General features: G+C 38.1%; 1 protein-coding gene across 6 annotated transcripts in view; it reads right to left on the bottom strand.

Annotated features, from left to right (window-relative positions):
• LOC139446791 (orphan steroid hormone receptor 2-like) overlaps positions 1-19,794 on the bottom strand; it is a 58,587-nt gene that overhangs the window by 24,847 nt on the left and 13,946 nt on the right. For all 6 annotated transcript variants that reach the window (XM_071228116.1, XM_071228117.1, XM_071228118.1 and 3 more), the window contains exons 2-5: positions 11,927-12,148; positions 7,051-7,212; positions 2,587-2,716; positions 1,688-1,867 (exon numbers count right to left, since the gene is read on the bottom strand). In XM_071228116.1, the coding sequence (XP_071084217.1) occupies positions 1,688-1,867; positions 2,587-2,716; positions 7,051-7,212; positions 11,927-12,127 (673 nt within the window). In that variant the 5' untranslated portion in view covers positions 12,128-12,148. The remainder of the gene's footprint in view (positions 1-1,687; positions 1,868-2,586; positions 2,717-7,050; positions 7,213-11,926; positions 12,149-19,794) is intronic.

The raw sequence follows: 19,794 nt of genomic DNA, 5'->3' as shown, positions 1-19,794 counted from the left end.
GTCTTCAGCAAACCATGCTTGCCGTAAAAGGCGACTATGCTAGTCGTAAGAGGGAACTAACGGAATCACGTGGTCAGGCTTTGCTGACTTGGTTGATGCATGTCATCGCATCCCAATTGTGTAGATCGATGCTCATCTAGCTGGAATATTGCTGAGCGTGGCGTTAAACAACAACAAACAAAACATGTGTGACCAGATTCAATCATTAACAGGGCACTGTGATGAACCTGGTCTAGTCACGATCGGAGGAAAACAATTCAAACCAATAAAAAGATTGTTTGTTTCAATATCTAATCAAAATGTTTAAACATGGCCACACAATGATGACGATCATTTTTTAATCCAAAATAAAACTCAGACGAGTAAATTCAAAATATTTCAGCACTGGCTTCGATATGAGTTCTTTCGTGAAAAAATATTGAGTGAGTGAGTGAGTTTGCTTTTACGCCGCTTTTAGTGATATTTCAGTAATATCATGGCGGGGAACACCAGAAATGGGCTTCACACATTGTACCAATGTCGGAAATCCCACCCGGGTCTGACTAAATATTGAACACACAACTCTAGTCTACTCCATGAATGAAATGATCCCAGATGGCAGACGTATGGATGGATGCATGTCCCAAGATTCCTTGTATCACCATGATGGGAGACAAAAGATGATGAACGGGCACATAACATTTCTCAAGACAGATAACAGATACCAACGTCGGATCAAAACATTAGTCCCATAACCTTGACCTTATTATGGTATGACCCCTATCAATTTCATAAGAAATTCTTCTCTTCAACTAAAGCAGTCTGCGACTTTAGCTACTAGTCCAAAGTCTGAGTCTAGTAAAAATCTGTTCAGACTAGTAAGATAGGCTTATAATAATACATGTTATTATACTAAAATGGACTGATAATGATGTTAGGAGGCAAGTTTGGGCTCGTAGACCCAAAAGTGTTTGGCACAGACTGCTACTGTTTTTACAACATGCTTACTGGTCCAAAATCAGATGTGCAGAATATCTTTCATTTTTTTCATATTATACTTCCCAATCACGACACTGTGATGATATTTGGCCCCAAAAGTAGCTATTCCAACAGGTATGCCGGCAAATTGTATATCAGATTGTCAATGAAAAGCATCGCTTTATGTAATAAAGGTGGCGCATTGCAAATACAGCCAAGAACCAGACCTAAATAGGAAAAGATTCATTTCAGCTACCAAAACATTTGGTAAGCTGATAGTGGAATGTGATATGATTGAACGGTGCACGCGAAATAGTGACATCACTGTTGACAGTTTAAAAACCTTTAATAGTGTGTAGATAATTTTTAACAAAAATACAGACCACAGCAGAAAATTGCAAATCGCATGTCACACCAATAGGATCTTGTCAAAGGAGCAACATTGGAAAAATTGAAAAAAAGACAAAACTTACTTGAAACAACTAAAAATTGTGACAATAAAAACAATTCTTTGATTCTCAGGCTGTAACCATGGTAACTAATACAGGACTGCTACTATCATGCTTCTACTCATTGGCTAATGCATACATGTTATCCCCAATGTCAGCCCTTTTCCCATCTGAAAGGAGACTTGTAGTTTGCAAATGCTGAGAACCAAGAAACGTTTTTTTAGCCTCAATTCTGATAGAGTTCAAAAGCACACAAAGGGAGACAACCATGTTGGGCTTACACTCTGATCTCATTCCCACAGCCAGGCATTTTTGTAGTCGACAGTACTGGCATCGGTTACGATGGAGTTTCGTGACGGGGCAGTCTCGAGCTCCTCGACATGCATACCCCAGCTGCTTCCTGATGCTCCGCTTGAAGAACCCCTTGCACCCCTCACAGCTGATAGCACCATAGTGTCGACCTGTCGACACAACATTTATAGGTTGTTGTTTGTTTCATGTTTGACATAAAAAACCTAGCGAAAACCAACATGTTATCATCACAGCACACAATGGAATCACAAATTTCCATGAAAATGCAAGGTCTCCGTGAACTAATAAAACTATTTGCTATTTAGAATTGTTATATCATCACTAGTTTTACTTGGTATTCAAATTAATAATCATAACATGGAAAGACTCAAAACTATCTGAATGAAAAGGCATTCTATAAGTGAAAATGGCAAACATAAATTAGGAATCACCATCACCATGGTTACCATAACCTTGACCTTATACGAAGGTCGTTCACAACATTTTCCCTGTTTTCCAATTGCAGCCTTCACAAAGAATGACAAGAAGTCTTTCACTGACCTGGAGTAAATGCTTTTGAAGCAGACAATCATTTTTTAGGCTTTGACCTTGACCCTATAAAGGGTTTATCATGTTTATACTTCATGATATCCAAGTCCAAACATCGTTTAGTTTCAATTTGTTCATGGGGCGGTCGGGTAGCCTAGTGGTTAAAGCGTTCGCTCGTCACGCTGAAGACCCAGGTTCGATTCCTGACATAGGTACAATGTGTAAAGCCCATTCCTGGTGTCCCCCGCCGTGATATTGCTAGAATATTGCTAAAAGCGGCGTAAAACCATACTCACTCAATCAATTTGTTTGTGAGATCGTTACCAACTGTACACATTACCTGAAGCACGGTCACCACAAACAACACACGGCTCGTATTTCGCCTCGAACTGTTGTTTCTGCGTGAGCTTGTCGCGGACAGCTTGTTGCTCTTCCCGCAGTCGCTCCAGTCTCTGGGCATGCTGCAACTCCTGCAAAAAACACATTAAACTACATTAAATACATTTCTCATTTTTACCATACTTTTTACCAACTGTGAGGATTCCAGGTTAGCATTGACACCCAGCAATGCTGCTCATAAGAGGCGGCCAAATGGATCAGGAGGTTAGGTGTGTAGATTTGGTCGATGGCATGTCAACGTACCCAAACATTTGGACCATGGCTCATAATCTATTGCGATACATATCACCACAATTATGCTGTATAATTCTAAATTTTAAATTCAGAAGCAATCGGAAACATCAGTGTATGAAATGAAGTTCATAAACAGAAGAAAACAAGATGCTGGTACAACATCATGTTTACTCATTCAATAAACACGATAAACATGCAGCCATCTTGGGTACATGCCCTGGGGCCGCAGAGGTATTGTGAAGGTATTTGTCAATTGTACAAGAAAAATACATGATAAATATCACTATTTGAAACCATCTGATATACCAAGTATTAAAATAAGATATTGTGAAAAGCATAATGGATGAATAAACCTCAATTAACCGATATACTTGCAATACCTCGCACCTTTAACGATTAGCCTAATAACCTAAAGACAATATGTCCGCTTTAGACAACTACAAGTTCCAGGCCCTGATACGACATCGTAACTCTAACTCTCGAATGTCATGGCAACAATGATGAAAACAAGACCATCGCATAAGACACCAGTGCAATGGATTTCCAAGGATCTGTTGCCATGGTTACAATAGTCATTAATAATTATAATGATCATAAGGCCTGATCGATTGCATGAATGGCTTTAAACACCTCATATATTATCCAACCATGAACCAGTTCACAAGTAATGAGAACATTGATTAACACCATCAGGGCATGGTGACACTAAATCACTGTTTGTTCGAATTAATTTCATCGAGGGCTGTTAGTTCCAATTTCAAACAAAAAATTCATCAGGAAACCGGAGACTTTCCAATCATAGTGGCCAACTGATTAATGTTTCAGTCTACATTCAGATAGTAAAGAGTCTGATATCAACCTGGTTTCAAGTAAAGTGTATCGTGTTACCATTTCGATAGTTACGATGGTTCAACAGTCGCAATAAGTTATAAATAAAACATAGAGTATGTGTCGAACAACTCAGTTTTTACAGTCGAATTTCAAACCTGAAGAGGGTTGATTAGGTAGGATTATGTCAACTTCAGATTTTTAGAGTTATTTCCCTTTGGTTTGAGTAGCAGCAGGGAGAAAAATGGCTGACTTTGACACTGTCGGCAATACTTTATTCATTTCTATCACATCGATTAAATATAATTATATATTTGATAAATATGTAACGCACTTGGGAGCCTTGATTGGATTATTTAAGAGTTAAAACAGAGCAGAAGCCTGTTAATATTGAGTATCGGCGACCCCCAAACAAGTTACGGCTATACAAATTCGCCAGCTACATCATGTACATTACATGTTGAACACACAAATGTATGATTTATATAAACAACAAAGATTTAATAACTTTACACTTAACAAAATTTTAATAGATCCAGCACTTATAAACTTTCTGTCTAAACTATAGCAGCGATCATAATTACAAGTAGTCACCTCTACCATGTATCCAACATCTTTAGTGGTAAGAGTCGGGAGAGCGTAATGTATATTTCAAGACATTCCACATCAGCCGTCCTCTAAGGCAACGCAAGTTGCTTTAAAGAGTTGCATCCTTTGGACACACCAGAAAACAATGATCGGGGGTTTGAATCCCGGTCCACCCAGATTACGTTCCTGGGTTTCTCTGCACCATACTAGTGCTCGTGGGTTTCACCAAACTGGAAAACGTCTGACACCCGCATCACTTCGGACTTTCGACTCACATTAAGCTGACACATCATGATATAACTAGAATACTGTTCAAAGCGGGATTAAACACAATTCACTCACTCCACATCAACATATTCATAAAGCACACTTTTGTCTAGCTTCTATAAGCTTTTGTTTGATGTAACGTTATATATATATGATGACATCTAACTATATCTGATACATGTAGATGTAATTAACCCGGTGGACTGGCAACTCTAAAAATTATCAGTACCCCCTAATTTTTACCAGTCCCAACTATCAACAAATAAAAAAATGTATGAAAATTATTTGGTTTCAATTCTTTCAATATCATGTTCAGTGCAAAGAGACCGCCTCCGTGGTCTAGTGGTAGAGCGTCCGCCCAGGAGAGCGGAGGGTCTGGAGTTCGATCCCCGGCCGCGTCCAGCTATATGACAGCGGTCTGTATATAATCGGGTCTGGACCAGACAATCCAGTGATTGACGTTATGAGCATCGATCCACGCAATTGGGATATGATGACATGCATCAACCAAGTCAGCGAGCCTGACCACCCAATCCCATTAGTCGCCTTTTATGACAAGCATAGTCGCGTTTTACAGCAAGCATGGGTTGCTGAAGACCCAGCGTTAGAAAGTGGCAATAGTCCTACAGTCCTTGCCAAACTGCCCAATAGTTAAGGTATCCTAAGGACTAGTAGAAACTGGACATTTTTAAGGGTTTTGCTATATATTATCATTATAAGGACTAGTGGACCAAAAATGTTAGTTTCTACCCGAGACCTATTCTACCCCGGATCTTCACGGGTCTACACTGATATAATAACATTTTGGTTTCATAAGATTTATACTTCAAATACCAGGGTAAGCAATTGGCACTAGTCCTATAGTCCTTGCCAAACTGCCCAATAGTTAAGGTATCATAACGACTAGTAGAAAATTGTCATTTTTAGGGGTTTTGCTATATATTATCATTATAAGGACTAGTGGACCAAAAATGTTAGTTTCTACCCCTGAAATACTATTCAAAAGACACATCAAAGATTTTCAGCCCATGCAAAAAGTATTTAAATGAAGCACAATGCTCACAGATTTGTTATGTTACTATCCATGATAGATTATTAATCCCACACAGACTGTTCAAAACAAATGACAGGGTTCAAAATTGGGTGAGGAAAGTAGTTCACCGATGTCCACACTCAGTGGCCTTGTCATCATCTTACGCAACATAGAGGCACTTCTATCATGTCTATTAAAATATATGGACCAAGGTCTGCCTGTTATTCTAAGCTGAATAATCAATAAAGAATTCTATCAGTTTCCACAAACTAATCATCAAGACACCAGTTATGAGTTTTCTTCTATTTATATCATGCTATTGGCGTCACAGACTTTGCCAAAAGTCTTTGAGTCTACAAGCCTGAAAATAGCTCTTAACATGATATGTTTCAGTTGATTTTGTTGTGTTCTTCTAATATATGGACTATTGCAGGGGACGTTTGTACTGCTGGCCTGTTGGCCAGTTGCCAGTTAGAATACAAAGGGCTTGCTGAAACGTACAGTAGACGGCCCATCTGGAAAGTTAAAATTTCACCCCTTCTCCCTTTTAACTGGATCATCTCAGTAGAATGACAACCGTCCGCCATTTTGTAATGTTGTGTACAACAATTTCCTTATTTGCTCATAAATCGCAAATGGAAGCCAAGAAGAAAATATTTTCAGAGCCTTGCTGGGTGGCTACTCGTCTTCAGGTTCGACTACTTCGCGGCCTCCACAATTTAGTTGTAGGCCAGTTAGTGTGGAGAAGGGCCAGTAACTTTTAAAAGGAGCAAGCCCTGCTGGCTACATCCAAATTTGTTGTTAAATCTACCCCTGTATTAATAGCTGAGCAGACTAAACTCAACAGAATTTTACGAGACTCAGGCTTCGGACTTGTGGCTAAAGTTACAGGCTGTCTTGTGGTTAAAGCATTCTTTTGTCACACCCAGGACCTGAGTTCTATTACCTATACATTATGTCTGGTGTCCCCTCACATGATTTGCTAGAATATTTCCAAAAGTAGCATTAAACACATTCCCCAGCAATTCTACACAAGTCTACCACAAGAACCCATATGAAATTGGACAATGTTCTAAGGGTGTCAATGATTGGAAATTTAGTATCGATAGATCAACTTAGGAGTATTACAATATATCAATTAATAATAAGATTAATTATTCTGTACATGTACAAATAAAAATTAATTTCGTAGACGAGAAATTTAATGCTAAATATGAATGAGGCTGATCCATTAAATGTTAATTTTTTTGTCTTTTCAATGTCCACCTTAACCTCTTAATAAATGTAACAGTTTTTGTGCCGGCGAATTAATAATTTGGTAGCAATATTCATAAATTTGTACCGATAGAGTACCGACATAAAGATACTACTGATACATCAATTTCACGATATACAATGACATCCCTACAAATTATCTGAATTAATTTTGCAAAGTGGAAAAGAATTGTTCCCTACCTTGAGTTTAGCTGCCCAGTCAACTGTGGTGAGGGAGCCAGCAGGGACTTGCACGACCTGCGTGGGAAGTGAACCATCCTTTAACTTGGCGGCCAGATCAGCAGGAGCCATAGTGGACACTACGACCTGCTGAGTGCCGTTAGCTTGTATGTTGGAACCTCCCTACAAGAAAATATCATTAGGATAATCAGTTCTAAAGCAATCTCATTAAAATCAGGGGCGGTCAGGTAGCCTAGTGTTTAAAGCGTTCGCTCGATTCCCGACATGGGTACAATGTGTGAAGCCAATTTCTTGTGTCCCCCGCTGTGATATTGCTGGAATATTGCTAAAAGGTGTAAAACCATATTCACTCACTCACTCACTCATTAAAATCAGACCTTAGTTCTCGCTACCACTAAACAAAGATCTGAGGACATCCCATTACAGGTCACGTCAGACCGACCTGGCGAGAACTTTGACCAACCAATAGAATGACCAACCAGAAGGCAGCTTTCTCGTGCTTTACGGCACTAATTTCAAACTTGCGACTACGCTTCGAAACATATTTTGACAAATTCTCGATTACAAATTTGAAATTTTAACAAAAGAACATTCGGGAATGGCTAATAAATGGTCTAGATTGTATGGATTCAGCCGTTAAACCTGTAACTATTGTTCGGAACACCCCCTGTTAACATGGTTAAAGTTTTCAAGGTTGTATGATTGGCATTGATTAGAAATCACATTCTGACTTTCACTTTCATGATCTAGTAAGCGACGCTCTCCTTGGTCGGATGAAAGGACGTTCTCATGTGACCCCTAATGGGATGTCTTCAGATCTTTGTTTAGCGGTAGCGAGAACTAAGGTCTGATTTAAATGAGATTGGTTCTAAAGGGGAGACAATCTCTCATTAGTCAAGGAAGGTATGTGGATGATGGAAATGTTTCACTATGAAAATAAAATTTCCCTTTGACAAAAAATAATATATTCGTGATATTCCCCAAGTATGACATGAAATATGCTTAAAACAACACTGCCTTTTGTGTAAACATTTTTTGGGCACTTAACCATTTTACAAGCATACTGAACACCCTCTGGGCACGGCTGGCACAGTCGTCTAAAGCGTCGCAATTTGCTGTGCAGAGTTTTGTCCCTTGGCTATGCCAGAAACCTATGATTGTGGGCTAAATTCCAGTTCGCCTTGATTATGTTGCTAGCTTTGCAAGCACCATACCACTTGTCTCAAGCGCTGCAATTCATTGTGCAGAGTTGCCTCCCTAGGGTAGCCAGAAACATCTGATTGTGGGATTGAATCCCTATTTGCCCCAATTATGTTTCTAGGTTTGTCAGCTCCATACCCATGGTTGTAGGTTTCACCAAAGTGGTAAACCTCTGAGACCTTCATTTCTTTGGTCTTTCTTCCCATATTAAGCTGATACGCTGTATTATCACTGGAATACTGTTCAAGGCAGTGGTAAACCCAATTCACTCACTCATAACCAGCGAGTGATTGAACATTGTTCAAAGATACAGTCAGCAATATTCCATCTGCATCATTGGTGTCTAGTAACTGTTCAAGTCTGGTCAAGGTCAACCAGTAACTTAACGCATGAGCAGATATCCGCACCACATGGTCTTGTCATACAAGAAGTGCATCAAGCAATGTTAAGTACAGCAACATGTATTATATTGCTGTTTTAGTTCTGTCAAAACTTCTTATCAGCAAAAGACATAATTTTACCACTAGCCTGATATAATGAAACTCACTGAATACACTGGTCAACTTTAACCCCAAATCAGAAAAAATGTGCTTTTGTGCTCAAGGTTGTTTGTTGGTTGTATAACGCTGCACTCAGCAACATTCGAGCTATATGACGGTGGTCCAGAAATAATCGAGACAATCAGACCAGACAATCCAGTGATAGACATCATGAGTATCAATCCACGCAATTGTGAAACGATGACATGCATGAACCAAGTCAGCGAGTCTGACCACCCGATCCTGTTAATCGCCTCTTACGACAAGCATAGTCACCTTTTACAGCAAAAATGGGTTGCTGAAGACCTATCCTAAAGCAGACCATCACGGGACCTGTGCTCAAGTCTATCTCCAAACATAATGAATGAGATTCAGAGCTGTACGCCAGCATTGTTCTGTTTGATTATTTCATACCTAAATACCCTGAACAATTTTATTTCATTTTTGTGGCCATTTCCCAAATATAACAAAAAATCAAACACACATTTTCAGTATATGTTTACAAAGTATCATGCAGAAATATTAAACATTGTAGAAACGATCAGGAATTTGAATGATAAAGGATCACTATAGTTAGTGAGTGAGTTGGGTTTAACGCCGCTTTTAAAAGTATTCCAGTTATATCACGGCGTGTCAGCTTAATGTGGGAGGAAAGCCCCAAGTGATGCAGGTCTCAGACGTTTACCAGTTTGGTGAAACCCACGAGCACGGGTATGGTGCTGACAAACCTAGAAACATAATCAGGGTGAACTGGGATTCCAACCCACAATCATAGGTTTCTAGCATGCACAAGGGACGCAACTCTGCACAGCAAATCACAGCGCCTTAGTCGACTGGGGCACCCGTGGCCCCGATAAAGGATCACTATAGCTAAAAGACTGATGGAAAGTGGGTTGGTATAAAAAATGGTTCCATTCTCTGGCAACTAAAGTTCGTTTCGGGGCGTCATTAGCAGTAATCTTACCGGGGTTGCTGTAAATTACCGTGAGCATGCTGAGTTGTGCGATCTACCGATCACTTCGCACACGATTAAGACGAAATTAATGTGAACATTTTTTAATGAAATTTTTAATAAAATTAATAAAATAAATCACCATAAGTCCAGATATACAATACACACCTTTTTATAACCAGATATTATAATAATCGTGGAATTAAATTGCGTATTTCAGTTCTGATTTGTTGATTGGTATTTCTGATGTTATGTGATCACTGTGATCAGCTGATAATGTTTTTTGAGATGCGGAAAACATCATATCATTGGAAAACTTGAGTTTATTAAAAATGGAAGTAAATTTTGGGTGCCACGCTTTAGCGCGTTATAACCAAGTTAGCGCTATATTGAAGAGCGCAATAGCGAGGGAACACTGTATTTCAATTAGAGACTGAACATTTTCTGCACAATTATCTCAGAAACATTGCAAACGGGAACAGAAGCAATCATTTCTAAGGGACAAAACTCCTTAACCATTGTCTATTCTTCAGGTTGTTTATGAGTTTTTCTTAATTGGCAATTATCTCAGGTCATTTGGGTTGAAACAAACAGTCAAGGGAAATAATAGAACCTCTTTCTAAATAGTTGGCTAAGATTGGTAAAGACAATATTTTGCCCCACACTGGATTTTCTTTTGAAGTCTTATGTCCTTAAATTCACATATTAAATATTGATATTGAATTCAACCTAATAAAGTAAGTGTTGTAACTAGAAAAACCTAATCCTTTTCATTTCTTCCGTTAAAACAGTGTTATCAGTAAACCTCAAGTCATAAAAGTCATAATTTGAATTACATGAATTTGAAAATGAATGTTTCCCGTTTGGGAATTCTTTGACATTTCATGCAGACTTGGGTTCCTAAACAATAAATCGTACATAAAACAAGTGTTTGAGATCCCTTATCTACAGGGTAAGAAGTGGGGTTGGATTACTGACGGTGTCAAATTCTCACAACTGTTTTCAAGCTGACCATGTAGATAAACACATGTGCAAGTTTTTTGTTAAAAAGAACGCACTGCCATGGTAAAAATGTCTTTCACCAAACCATCCGCTAGGCATTATTCAAGGCCCTTATATGGAGGTGGTATGTAGGTATGTATATGTTCGGCCCCAATGCTGCAGGAAAATGTCGGCTGAAAATCACATATTGGTATTACAAGTTTCCAATTCCTGATTATTACCAGATTACAGCCAGAACTAATGTGATGGCATGGCAGAGGAGACTTGTATTTCACAGATAACAGGAATAACTGCAAAGAGGAAGATGTTATAATTTACCTTATTGCACTGAATGCAATGTTAAAATATCTTTGGGTAGTTTTTTGGTTTTATGCCACACTCAGCAATATTCAAACTACATCATGTATATGATGGCGGTCCGTAAATAATCGAGTCTGGACCAGACAATCCAGTGATCAATATAATGAGCAACGATACAAGCCGTCAAATAATCGAGGCTGGACCAGACAATCCAGTGATCAATACAGTGAACAACGATCCAAGCCGTCAAATAATCGAGTCTGGACCAGACAATCCAGTGATCAATACAGTGAGCAACGATCCAAGTCGTTGGGGTATGATGACACGCAATCAACGCAAGTCACTAAGCCTGCCCACCTGTTCCATTTATTCGCCTATTACGACCCGGGATCCCAATGAAGTACCTTTGAACTTAAAAAACAACTATACTAATATCCCAATTTGAGGATTAAAATTATTTTATTCCCAATTCCCAAGGGCTCTTAGTTTGGAATCCTGGATACATCTTTTCGTATATTCATATCTTACAGAATAATTGTGATGAAATAAAGTTTAAATTTACCAAAACAGATTTGTTATTGTCATTCATGTCAATTGCGAAAGACAGAAAGCAACTTTTTTGGTTCAAACTTAAATGTTCACAGAGTAATCCAGGCACAAATGTGTCAATACTCAACAGTGGCATGAAGTGTGTGGATTTCTTTCGGACTTTTTTGAATATTTGCTAAAAATTACTCCTCCGATATTTATCGAAAACTGATCGATATTTAGTTGACAATTATCGATCTCAATGATCTGTATCGATAGCCAGGCATACTGAATGTATCTACCAAATGATCCCTATATGCTAACACCTACATAAATCCTGAAGTCTGTGACTTACCGGGGGTCCGAGAGTAACAGGAATTGTGAGGTTGCCAGAGGCCAGTGCAATGGTGGGGAGTGTCATGGCTGTAGAGGACGAGGCAGCCGAGTTGACAATATGGATGACGTTGTCAGTGCCACTTTCCATCGCGATGAGGGCAGCTTCCGCTGCATTTTCTGATGCAGAGCTGGTCCGGTGAACTTCCTCTAGGGAAGCCATGGCCAGGTTCACCTATGGACACTGTGGGCAGAAAACATGACGTGTTGATTATTATTATTATACAATTACATAAGATAGTTACACGATAAACCACGAAGAACAATGGAGAAAGAAGAGTGGTTTATTTTACGACAAATCACTGTTCTATCATGATGTCATTTCTGAACATGCTGAAGATTCGACATGCGCTCAGCATGTAGCTTGGCATGTGCCTCGACACGTAGCTGGGCAACATGTATGTCCTTTGACATGTTTAACTTCTTTTGAGCATCTTCCCGAAGTAAGGGAGTTAAAAGTCCAGTTTCCATCCTTGCTGAACTAGACTGGAATTTTGGAGCTATGTTTTGGCTGGACTAACAAGTCTATGCATAGTCCAATCAAAATTGCGTAAGGAAATCAATATTTGGTTTGTAAACTGCCATGCAGCTTAATGGCGATTGCAGGAATTGCAAAGGATCTGTACCGCCAACTGGGCGTCTACAGCTATTAGGTGCTCAAGTAATTTGATGCATTTTGCTGGTAAGAGCCATTTTATAACAATATAGGTCTTTATTATCGATAAGGGTGTGGCCATTTTATAAGTAATATGAAAGTAAAATATCACAATTGAGCCATGAATTCCAGTTTAGTTCGGCAAGGGTGGAAACTGGACTTTTATAGTCAGTTATCTCCCTTGCCTTGAGAATATGCTTTTGAGTCTTATATGACAAACATAATACAGACCAAATACAAAACGTGTTGCAGAAATGATATTAAGCAATAAACTGCTGATTTTATATTCCAGTATTATAAGTATACTTCAGGTTTATATTACCATGTAAATGCCAAGCTAGCACAAACTTATATCCATTCTGGAATCAAACCCAGTCCCTTAGATAACAAGTAAACAAACATAACCATTTCAAAAACACTATTTACCATGTGTTTACAGTTTGTTTGTTTGTTTGTTGTTTAGCAATATTCCGGCTACATGACAGCTGTCTGTAAATAATCAAGTCTCAGTCAGACAAACAAGTGACTGACAAAATGAGCATTGTCCTACAAGGCCTACACAAGCGGAATCGATGACATGCATCAGCTAAGTCTGGGAACCTGACCACCTGATCCTGTTGTTCTCTCTTAAGACAAAAATGTGTTCCTAAAGACCGATTCTAAACCAAATCTTCTTTATTATACATACAGATGAAGTCAAACCTTGCTTATACAGACACACAGGTTTTTTAAAGAAAATGTCTGCATAAATGAGTGTCTAGATGTCCAAATACTTCAACTGACCAGTTACCAAACTAATCATTCCTTTATCATACTCGTGAAGATGTTGGGTAGAATAGGTCTTCAGCAACCCATGCTTGCCGTAAAAGGCGACTAACAGGATAAGGGTGGTCCCTCTCGCTGACTTGGTTGATGCATGTCATCGTATGCCAATTGTGTCGATCGATGCTCATGACATCAATCACTGGATTGTCTGGTCAAGACTTGTTAATTCACAGACCGCTGTCATATAGCTGGAATATTGCTGAGTGCGTCGTTAAACAACAAACATTTCTTCCTCAGCGACAACAACAGCCTTAATAACACAAGATGCCATTTTTCTTCCGTTTTAAGAAGCTCTTTAGGCAATGCCAATGAACTCACACAGTAGACAGCACTGATAATTACACAGGACAACAACCTGATCTGTGACCAGCCTTAGCCTAGTTAGAAGACCAGACAGTGGAATCACACACTGTTTCTGCTGGTGCACTTCCTTATCAACTACCAACAAATCAACATGGATCTTGTCTTCACTGACAATGAGTATTATGAATGATTATGAAAATCCCTATGACTCCGGCATGTCAGACAAATATTGACATTTAATATTTCTCTTCTTTTGCATCTATCATTTTTATCCTGAATTTGCTGTTGGAATAGTGTTATATATAGACATTGATAGGGTTCAACGTGTTCAATGTAGCTGAACCTACGTCAGACACTGGATGCAATCTTCTTAAAAAAATGTACACCCAATAAATGATTCTATAGGCATGAGAGGGCAGCCTTTGTTTTTTGTTAATTTACAGATGTTTTTTACTGAAAGAATGAGGTTTTCAGCTTTAAAGGTCACTAAATACTGCTAGAAACACCAAAAACGTTTCTTCTTCTTCCTCAAAATGTTAAGTAGGCAGGAAAGAATAATCAGTCATAAGAATTGTTATAAGTTTTTGAGTTTTATAATACTTAGGATAAAATTTCAACAAGTTATTAATTAAAGTATTTTAAATAATATATTGATATTGATAGCGACAGACATTTAGTGTTTTAAAACTATTTCAAGTTTTTAATACGAATAAAAAAATCCACTGCTTTATGCTTATACCATGTATACAGCAGGTTTGTAAAGTCTTAAAAAAAATGTCTGGCCCTACATTCATATGACATTGTGCACTTGTGGTCAATTTAGAATCTGAGTGAGTTAGTGAGGAGGGAGCACAACAATATGCCAACACCATTGGGGGCACAATGATATGCCATCAACAAAGTCACTGAGTCTGACCACCTGATCTAGACAAGTCTTACAACAAGCACCTGCTACTGGGGACCAAGGCTAACCCAGACTTCCCACATTGATGTCTGTGAACGTGAATTATACCACGCCATGTCAAGTCAGTGAGGTAGGGAAGCCATAGTGATTCAGGTCTTAGTTTGTTTGCTTGTTGTTTAATGCCGCACTCAACAATATTCCAGCTTTATGACGGAGGTCTGTAAATAATCGAGTCTGGACAGACAATCCAGTGATTGATATCATGGGCATCGATCAACTCAAATGGAATACGATGACATGCATCAACCAAGTCTGCGAGCTTGACCACCCAATCCCGTTGGTCGCCTCTTACGACAAGCACAGACACCTTTTATGGCAAGAATGGGTTGCTGAAGACCTATCCTCCCCTGGATCTTCATAGGTCGATTTAGGTCTTCGCGGTTTATCACTTCACCATGTACAAACATGCACAATACTGACAAAGTAAGGATGGTAACTGAGAAGAATTTAGGATGCAGATCTTTGGGAAGCAGATCATGGCCCAACTAAGGGGCACAACTCTAAAATACAAAATACTAAACAAAAAAATAAATATAAGGCTCAATGTGAAAGGATATTCAACAAAATATTGATTACATGACTGAATGGTTACCATAGTGACTGAACAGAAACTTTAACTTCAAATATACCATGCCGATAGAAAATTCATCCTGGGAAACCCAAACAGTGTTATAACTCAGTAATTCACAGTAACAATCGATATTTCTTCAAACATGGTATTACTGGTATGACCATACAAATCAATGATAAAACAGGACATCAGTCTATGGTAATAGGGACAAAGGTCATATCCTTTGACCTGTGCTTGACCTTTCAACCTTTGACCTTCCTGACACTAGAAATAGCCAGCTGCTCATTGATCCCACTATGATATGCAACACAGTCAGTGATATATTGTTAATGGGACTTGCCAAGCTCAGGCACATAGCCTATCATTTCCCAAATGTCTATCAAATAAATTTGACATCCCAAGGCCAAAAAAATATGTTTCCTATTTCTTCCCATTCAACAGGTTAGAATGGTTTTATTTTATGAATCTTTTCTTGTTTTAAAAACAATATGCAGTATGTCAGTAAACATGTCCTTTAAATGACAATAATGACTGATTTTTTAAACATTTTTTTATATTCCTGTTACAGATGTGTCTCTGCAGGACAACAGAGCTAAACATGAGAAAATAAAAAACGTAGCACTTCAAGATACAAGTTTTTTTGGGGGTAGTTTTTTGACAAGACATCACAAAGACAGCATTCACTCACCATTCATACATATTAGATCAGGGCTAATTCATATCATAACATTATAATTTAAAGGTCATAACAACTTCTTTAATACAATGTTATCTAGTCTGTGGTTCTGATTCAAATAAATCATGATACATAGCCCATTTGGTATAAAACTCAAGACAATTTTTACTAAAATGAATAGTCCTTTCAACATAAGTGAGTGAGCAAGTATGGTTTTACGCTGCTTTAAGCAATATTCCAGTAATATCATGGCAGGGGACACCAGAAATGAGCTTCACACATTGTACCCATGCCGGGAATCGAACCCGGGTCTTCAGCGTGATGGGCACACACTTTCACAAGCAGGCTACCCGACCGCCCCTTTTCAATATAAGTCTTCAAAGGGCATTTAGTAATTTAGAAGTGATACACATAAGGAAGATGATATATAGGTGTCAACTTCTTTATTATGAGGAACACAATGTTTCGGAGTATATACTTTCTCCTTCATCATGTGAATCATTCACCTGATGAAGGAGTAAGCTTACACTCCAAAACATTGTGTTCCTCGTAATAAAAAAGTTAACATCCATAACTTATCTTCCTTTTCAATAGTATCTCATTTTTAAATGGTCCTAAAATTTACAAAACAAATAGTTTGCTGAAGTGATGAAGAGATCAAACACAGCATCAGTCACAGCATCCTTTTTACAACCGAACAATATTAATTCTAATGTAAGATTAAGGTTACGAATGTGACTACATCCTCCCAACAACCATGTCATAAACTGTGTCAATAAAGTTTGTACAAAAGTCACATTCCAAATCCAAGTGTGAGTGAGTGAGTGAGTGAGTGAGTGAGTGAGTGAGTGAGTGAGTGTTAGGTTTATTGCAGCTTTTAACAGTATTCCAGTTATATCACAGCGTGTCAGCTTAATGTGGGAGGAAAGCCCGAAGTGATGCAGGTCTCAGATGTTTACCACTTCGGTGAAACCCACAAGCACGGGTATGGTGCTGACAAACCTAGAAACATAATCGGGGCGAACTGGGAATCGAACCCACAATCATAGGTTTCTGGCGTGCCCTAGGGATGAAACTCTGCACAGCAAATCGCAGCGCCTTAGACCACTAGTCCCCCCCCCCAAAGAGTGAGATGGACTCTCTCTCTCTTCATTAAAAAGTGAACATGCATCTGAGTCCTTAACTTTGATCTTTTAGAGAAAAATGTCAGTTGCCAAGATTCTGTGGGTTGTCCTGTATTAAAACCACCTCAGTTTTGTTCCCTGCTTTGATTTAAAAGGGTTGGAGAAAATACGACCAATCAAGATCAGATAATAAAATAAGCTAGCCACTTAGATTTATCAATACAATTACCTTAAGATGAGCATAGAGTATAATAATATACTTTTGAACCTTTCTTTAAATTAATAATGACTGATTTATCAAATTTGCTCTTCTGGCATTTAATACTCACAATACCTAAAGATGATCATCAGATGATACGAGTAGAATGAGAAAAACAGTTCTGCATCCGGGGCTGCAGTCCAGGGTGGGTCCGGACTCAGGAAACCCGAAGCCTACATTTGTTCCTGTCTCATTATAACCACTACCAGGACCAATCATGAAACAGAAACCTACTAGCTGAAGCAGGGATATTCCATTTCACATGTTCACTTAGAAATCAAGGCTTCTGAAACTGTCATAATACATATGTGAGTGTTGGTCACATTTCTGAAAAATACTAACTTGGGAGTTGTGTAACAATAAGTTTATCATAATATATATAAACGATAAAGCTATTGTTATAATGTCTTACACAATGTGACTGCATCAATGCAGGGCTTCAGACCAGTTCATGTCAAGGACAGTGACCAGCTGCTGCACTTAAAAAAAGTAAGCCAGACTTTCCTTCAGAAAAAAAGAAAGAACCAGCTCGGCAGTGGGAAAAAAACAACAACGATAAAATGGTTTATGGAATTCCACACACACACAAAGTTCAGTTTGGTGTGGTTGTGGTTGTGGTTGGGGATCGATAGACAAATGCAAGATTGTAGAAAAATATTTGTTATGCTATTTCTTTATTGGGTTGGCACTGATTTGATACTAAAAAAAAAAAAATGTAATTTTTCTTTTTCTCCCCATCATTGTCCATGTTCTCAGTATTTTGGGTCAGTGGAAAAACTATAAAAAAAAGATGAAAAGCCTAACTATGGTAATTACACATAACATGAAGAAACCCATCATTTTTTTATAGAGCATAATGAATGATATAATTGTCTAGATTTCATTCAAGATTAATGGTTAATGTTCTCAGAGATTAATATATTGTCCCTGAAGTAAAGTTATGAGTAATTTTACTTTCTAAATTGGCAGTGCTGAAATCGGGACGAGAATAGCATACTGATTCTGAGAAGGGATGAGATTCTCAGATGAAAAGATTAAGGTGGGCGGTAGTATCGGTACACCACAATTTGAAATTCTAACGAATGGGTATCACAAAACGTTGGGAAAATACCAGTTTCGTAACCATGCATATTTTCATCTTGATGGCAAAGTTTTACATAAACACATGATAAGTGACAAGTCAAATTGAAATAACAAAATTCAGAAATTAGCAACTGATTCTTGTGATTGAAAAAGCGAAACTATTCACAACAAACTTCCTGTACACAAAGTGTCTATTACACATGCGCTACCCAACAATATTCATCAAAATGGCAGACGACAAAGTTGTCAAAATGGGTAGGGAAAGCCCGATGTATGTTTTTTTCAGTTCAGTTTCATAACAAATTACAGATGAAAGAATGAATAAATGATGGTACACATCGCAATACAAGAATCATTATTGCGATGAATTTCAATATGAAAGTCAGACCAATCCCATCACTAGAAATGGTGGGTTGTTTAATAAAATATATGCTCCAGGATGTGTCACAGAGACTAATTTTCTCCAATAAACTATTAATAATTTTCTTTATTGAATATGCTGACATGTTTTTACAGAAACTGCTTCATTAAGGGCACCCTCACACATTAAGTTGCCTTGCTGGGAATGTCATATCTGTAACACTGATCAAATACCGTATTCTCCATATTAGGCGCCCTGGGTGCTTAGAAAGTTTGCGAAAAGGTGCGCCTATTAAAGTACTAAAGAAATAAAAAAAAAAGTGTTTTGCTGGATTTAATAATCGACACAAAGCATAACGTAGATGGAAATACGAAATAACAAAACAACTGGAAAAGTACTAGTCTGGATTTGTTAGTTTTATCTCAGTGCTCAATACAACATGTACTTTACAGGAGATAATTTGTAGGCACTTTCAACATTCAATAGGCATTATGCAAATTAGCCTGAAAAAAAGTTATCAAAACAACAATAAAAATAACAGCTATGTTTATGTACATAATAATAATGACAAGTAAGTTGTTTGAGAAGGGAATATGTTACTTTTACGTTCTGATATTTTGACGATGATTCACTATCCCACAATGCCACTGACAAATCACTAACCACTGACAAATCACATGCACGTGGGTTTCAAGCACCTGTTTTCACCTGTCGTCAAGGTGTCATAGGTCATGGACATTCACCTTGATCTACAACACCTGGTTATGCTCAGTTTCACAATAGTCTGTTTTGTTCATATTTTTACAAACTTTTACATGTAAAAAGACAAAAAAAACTTTGATACGCTGTATTTGTGCCAAGGCCCAATTAGTATTAATTGATTTGTTTGAATATTTATATATTTTGTATATTAACTGCATTTATTTAAAATTTGAGCTCGAAAAAACAGTTTTTTTTCATTTCTGTGAGTACTTTAGTATTCGAACCATTCACAAATTGTGCTCATCCA

Source organism: Haliotis cracherodii, unplaced genomic scaffold (genome assembly GCF_022045235.1).
Source record: "Haliotis cracherodii isolate W230 unplaced genomic scaffold, xgHalCrac1.p SCAF_6, whole genome shotgun sequence".
Lineage (NCBI taxonomy): Eukaryota > Metazoa > Mollusca > Gastropoda > Lepetellida > Haliotidae > Haliotis > Haliotis cracherodii.
Note: the sequence above shows the minus strand (reverse complement) of the source record. Positions and strands in the feature narration are given on the sequence as shown.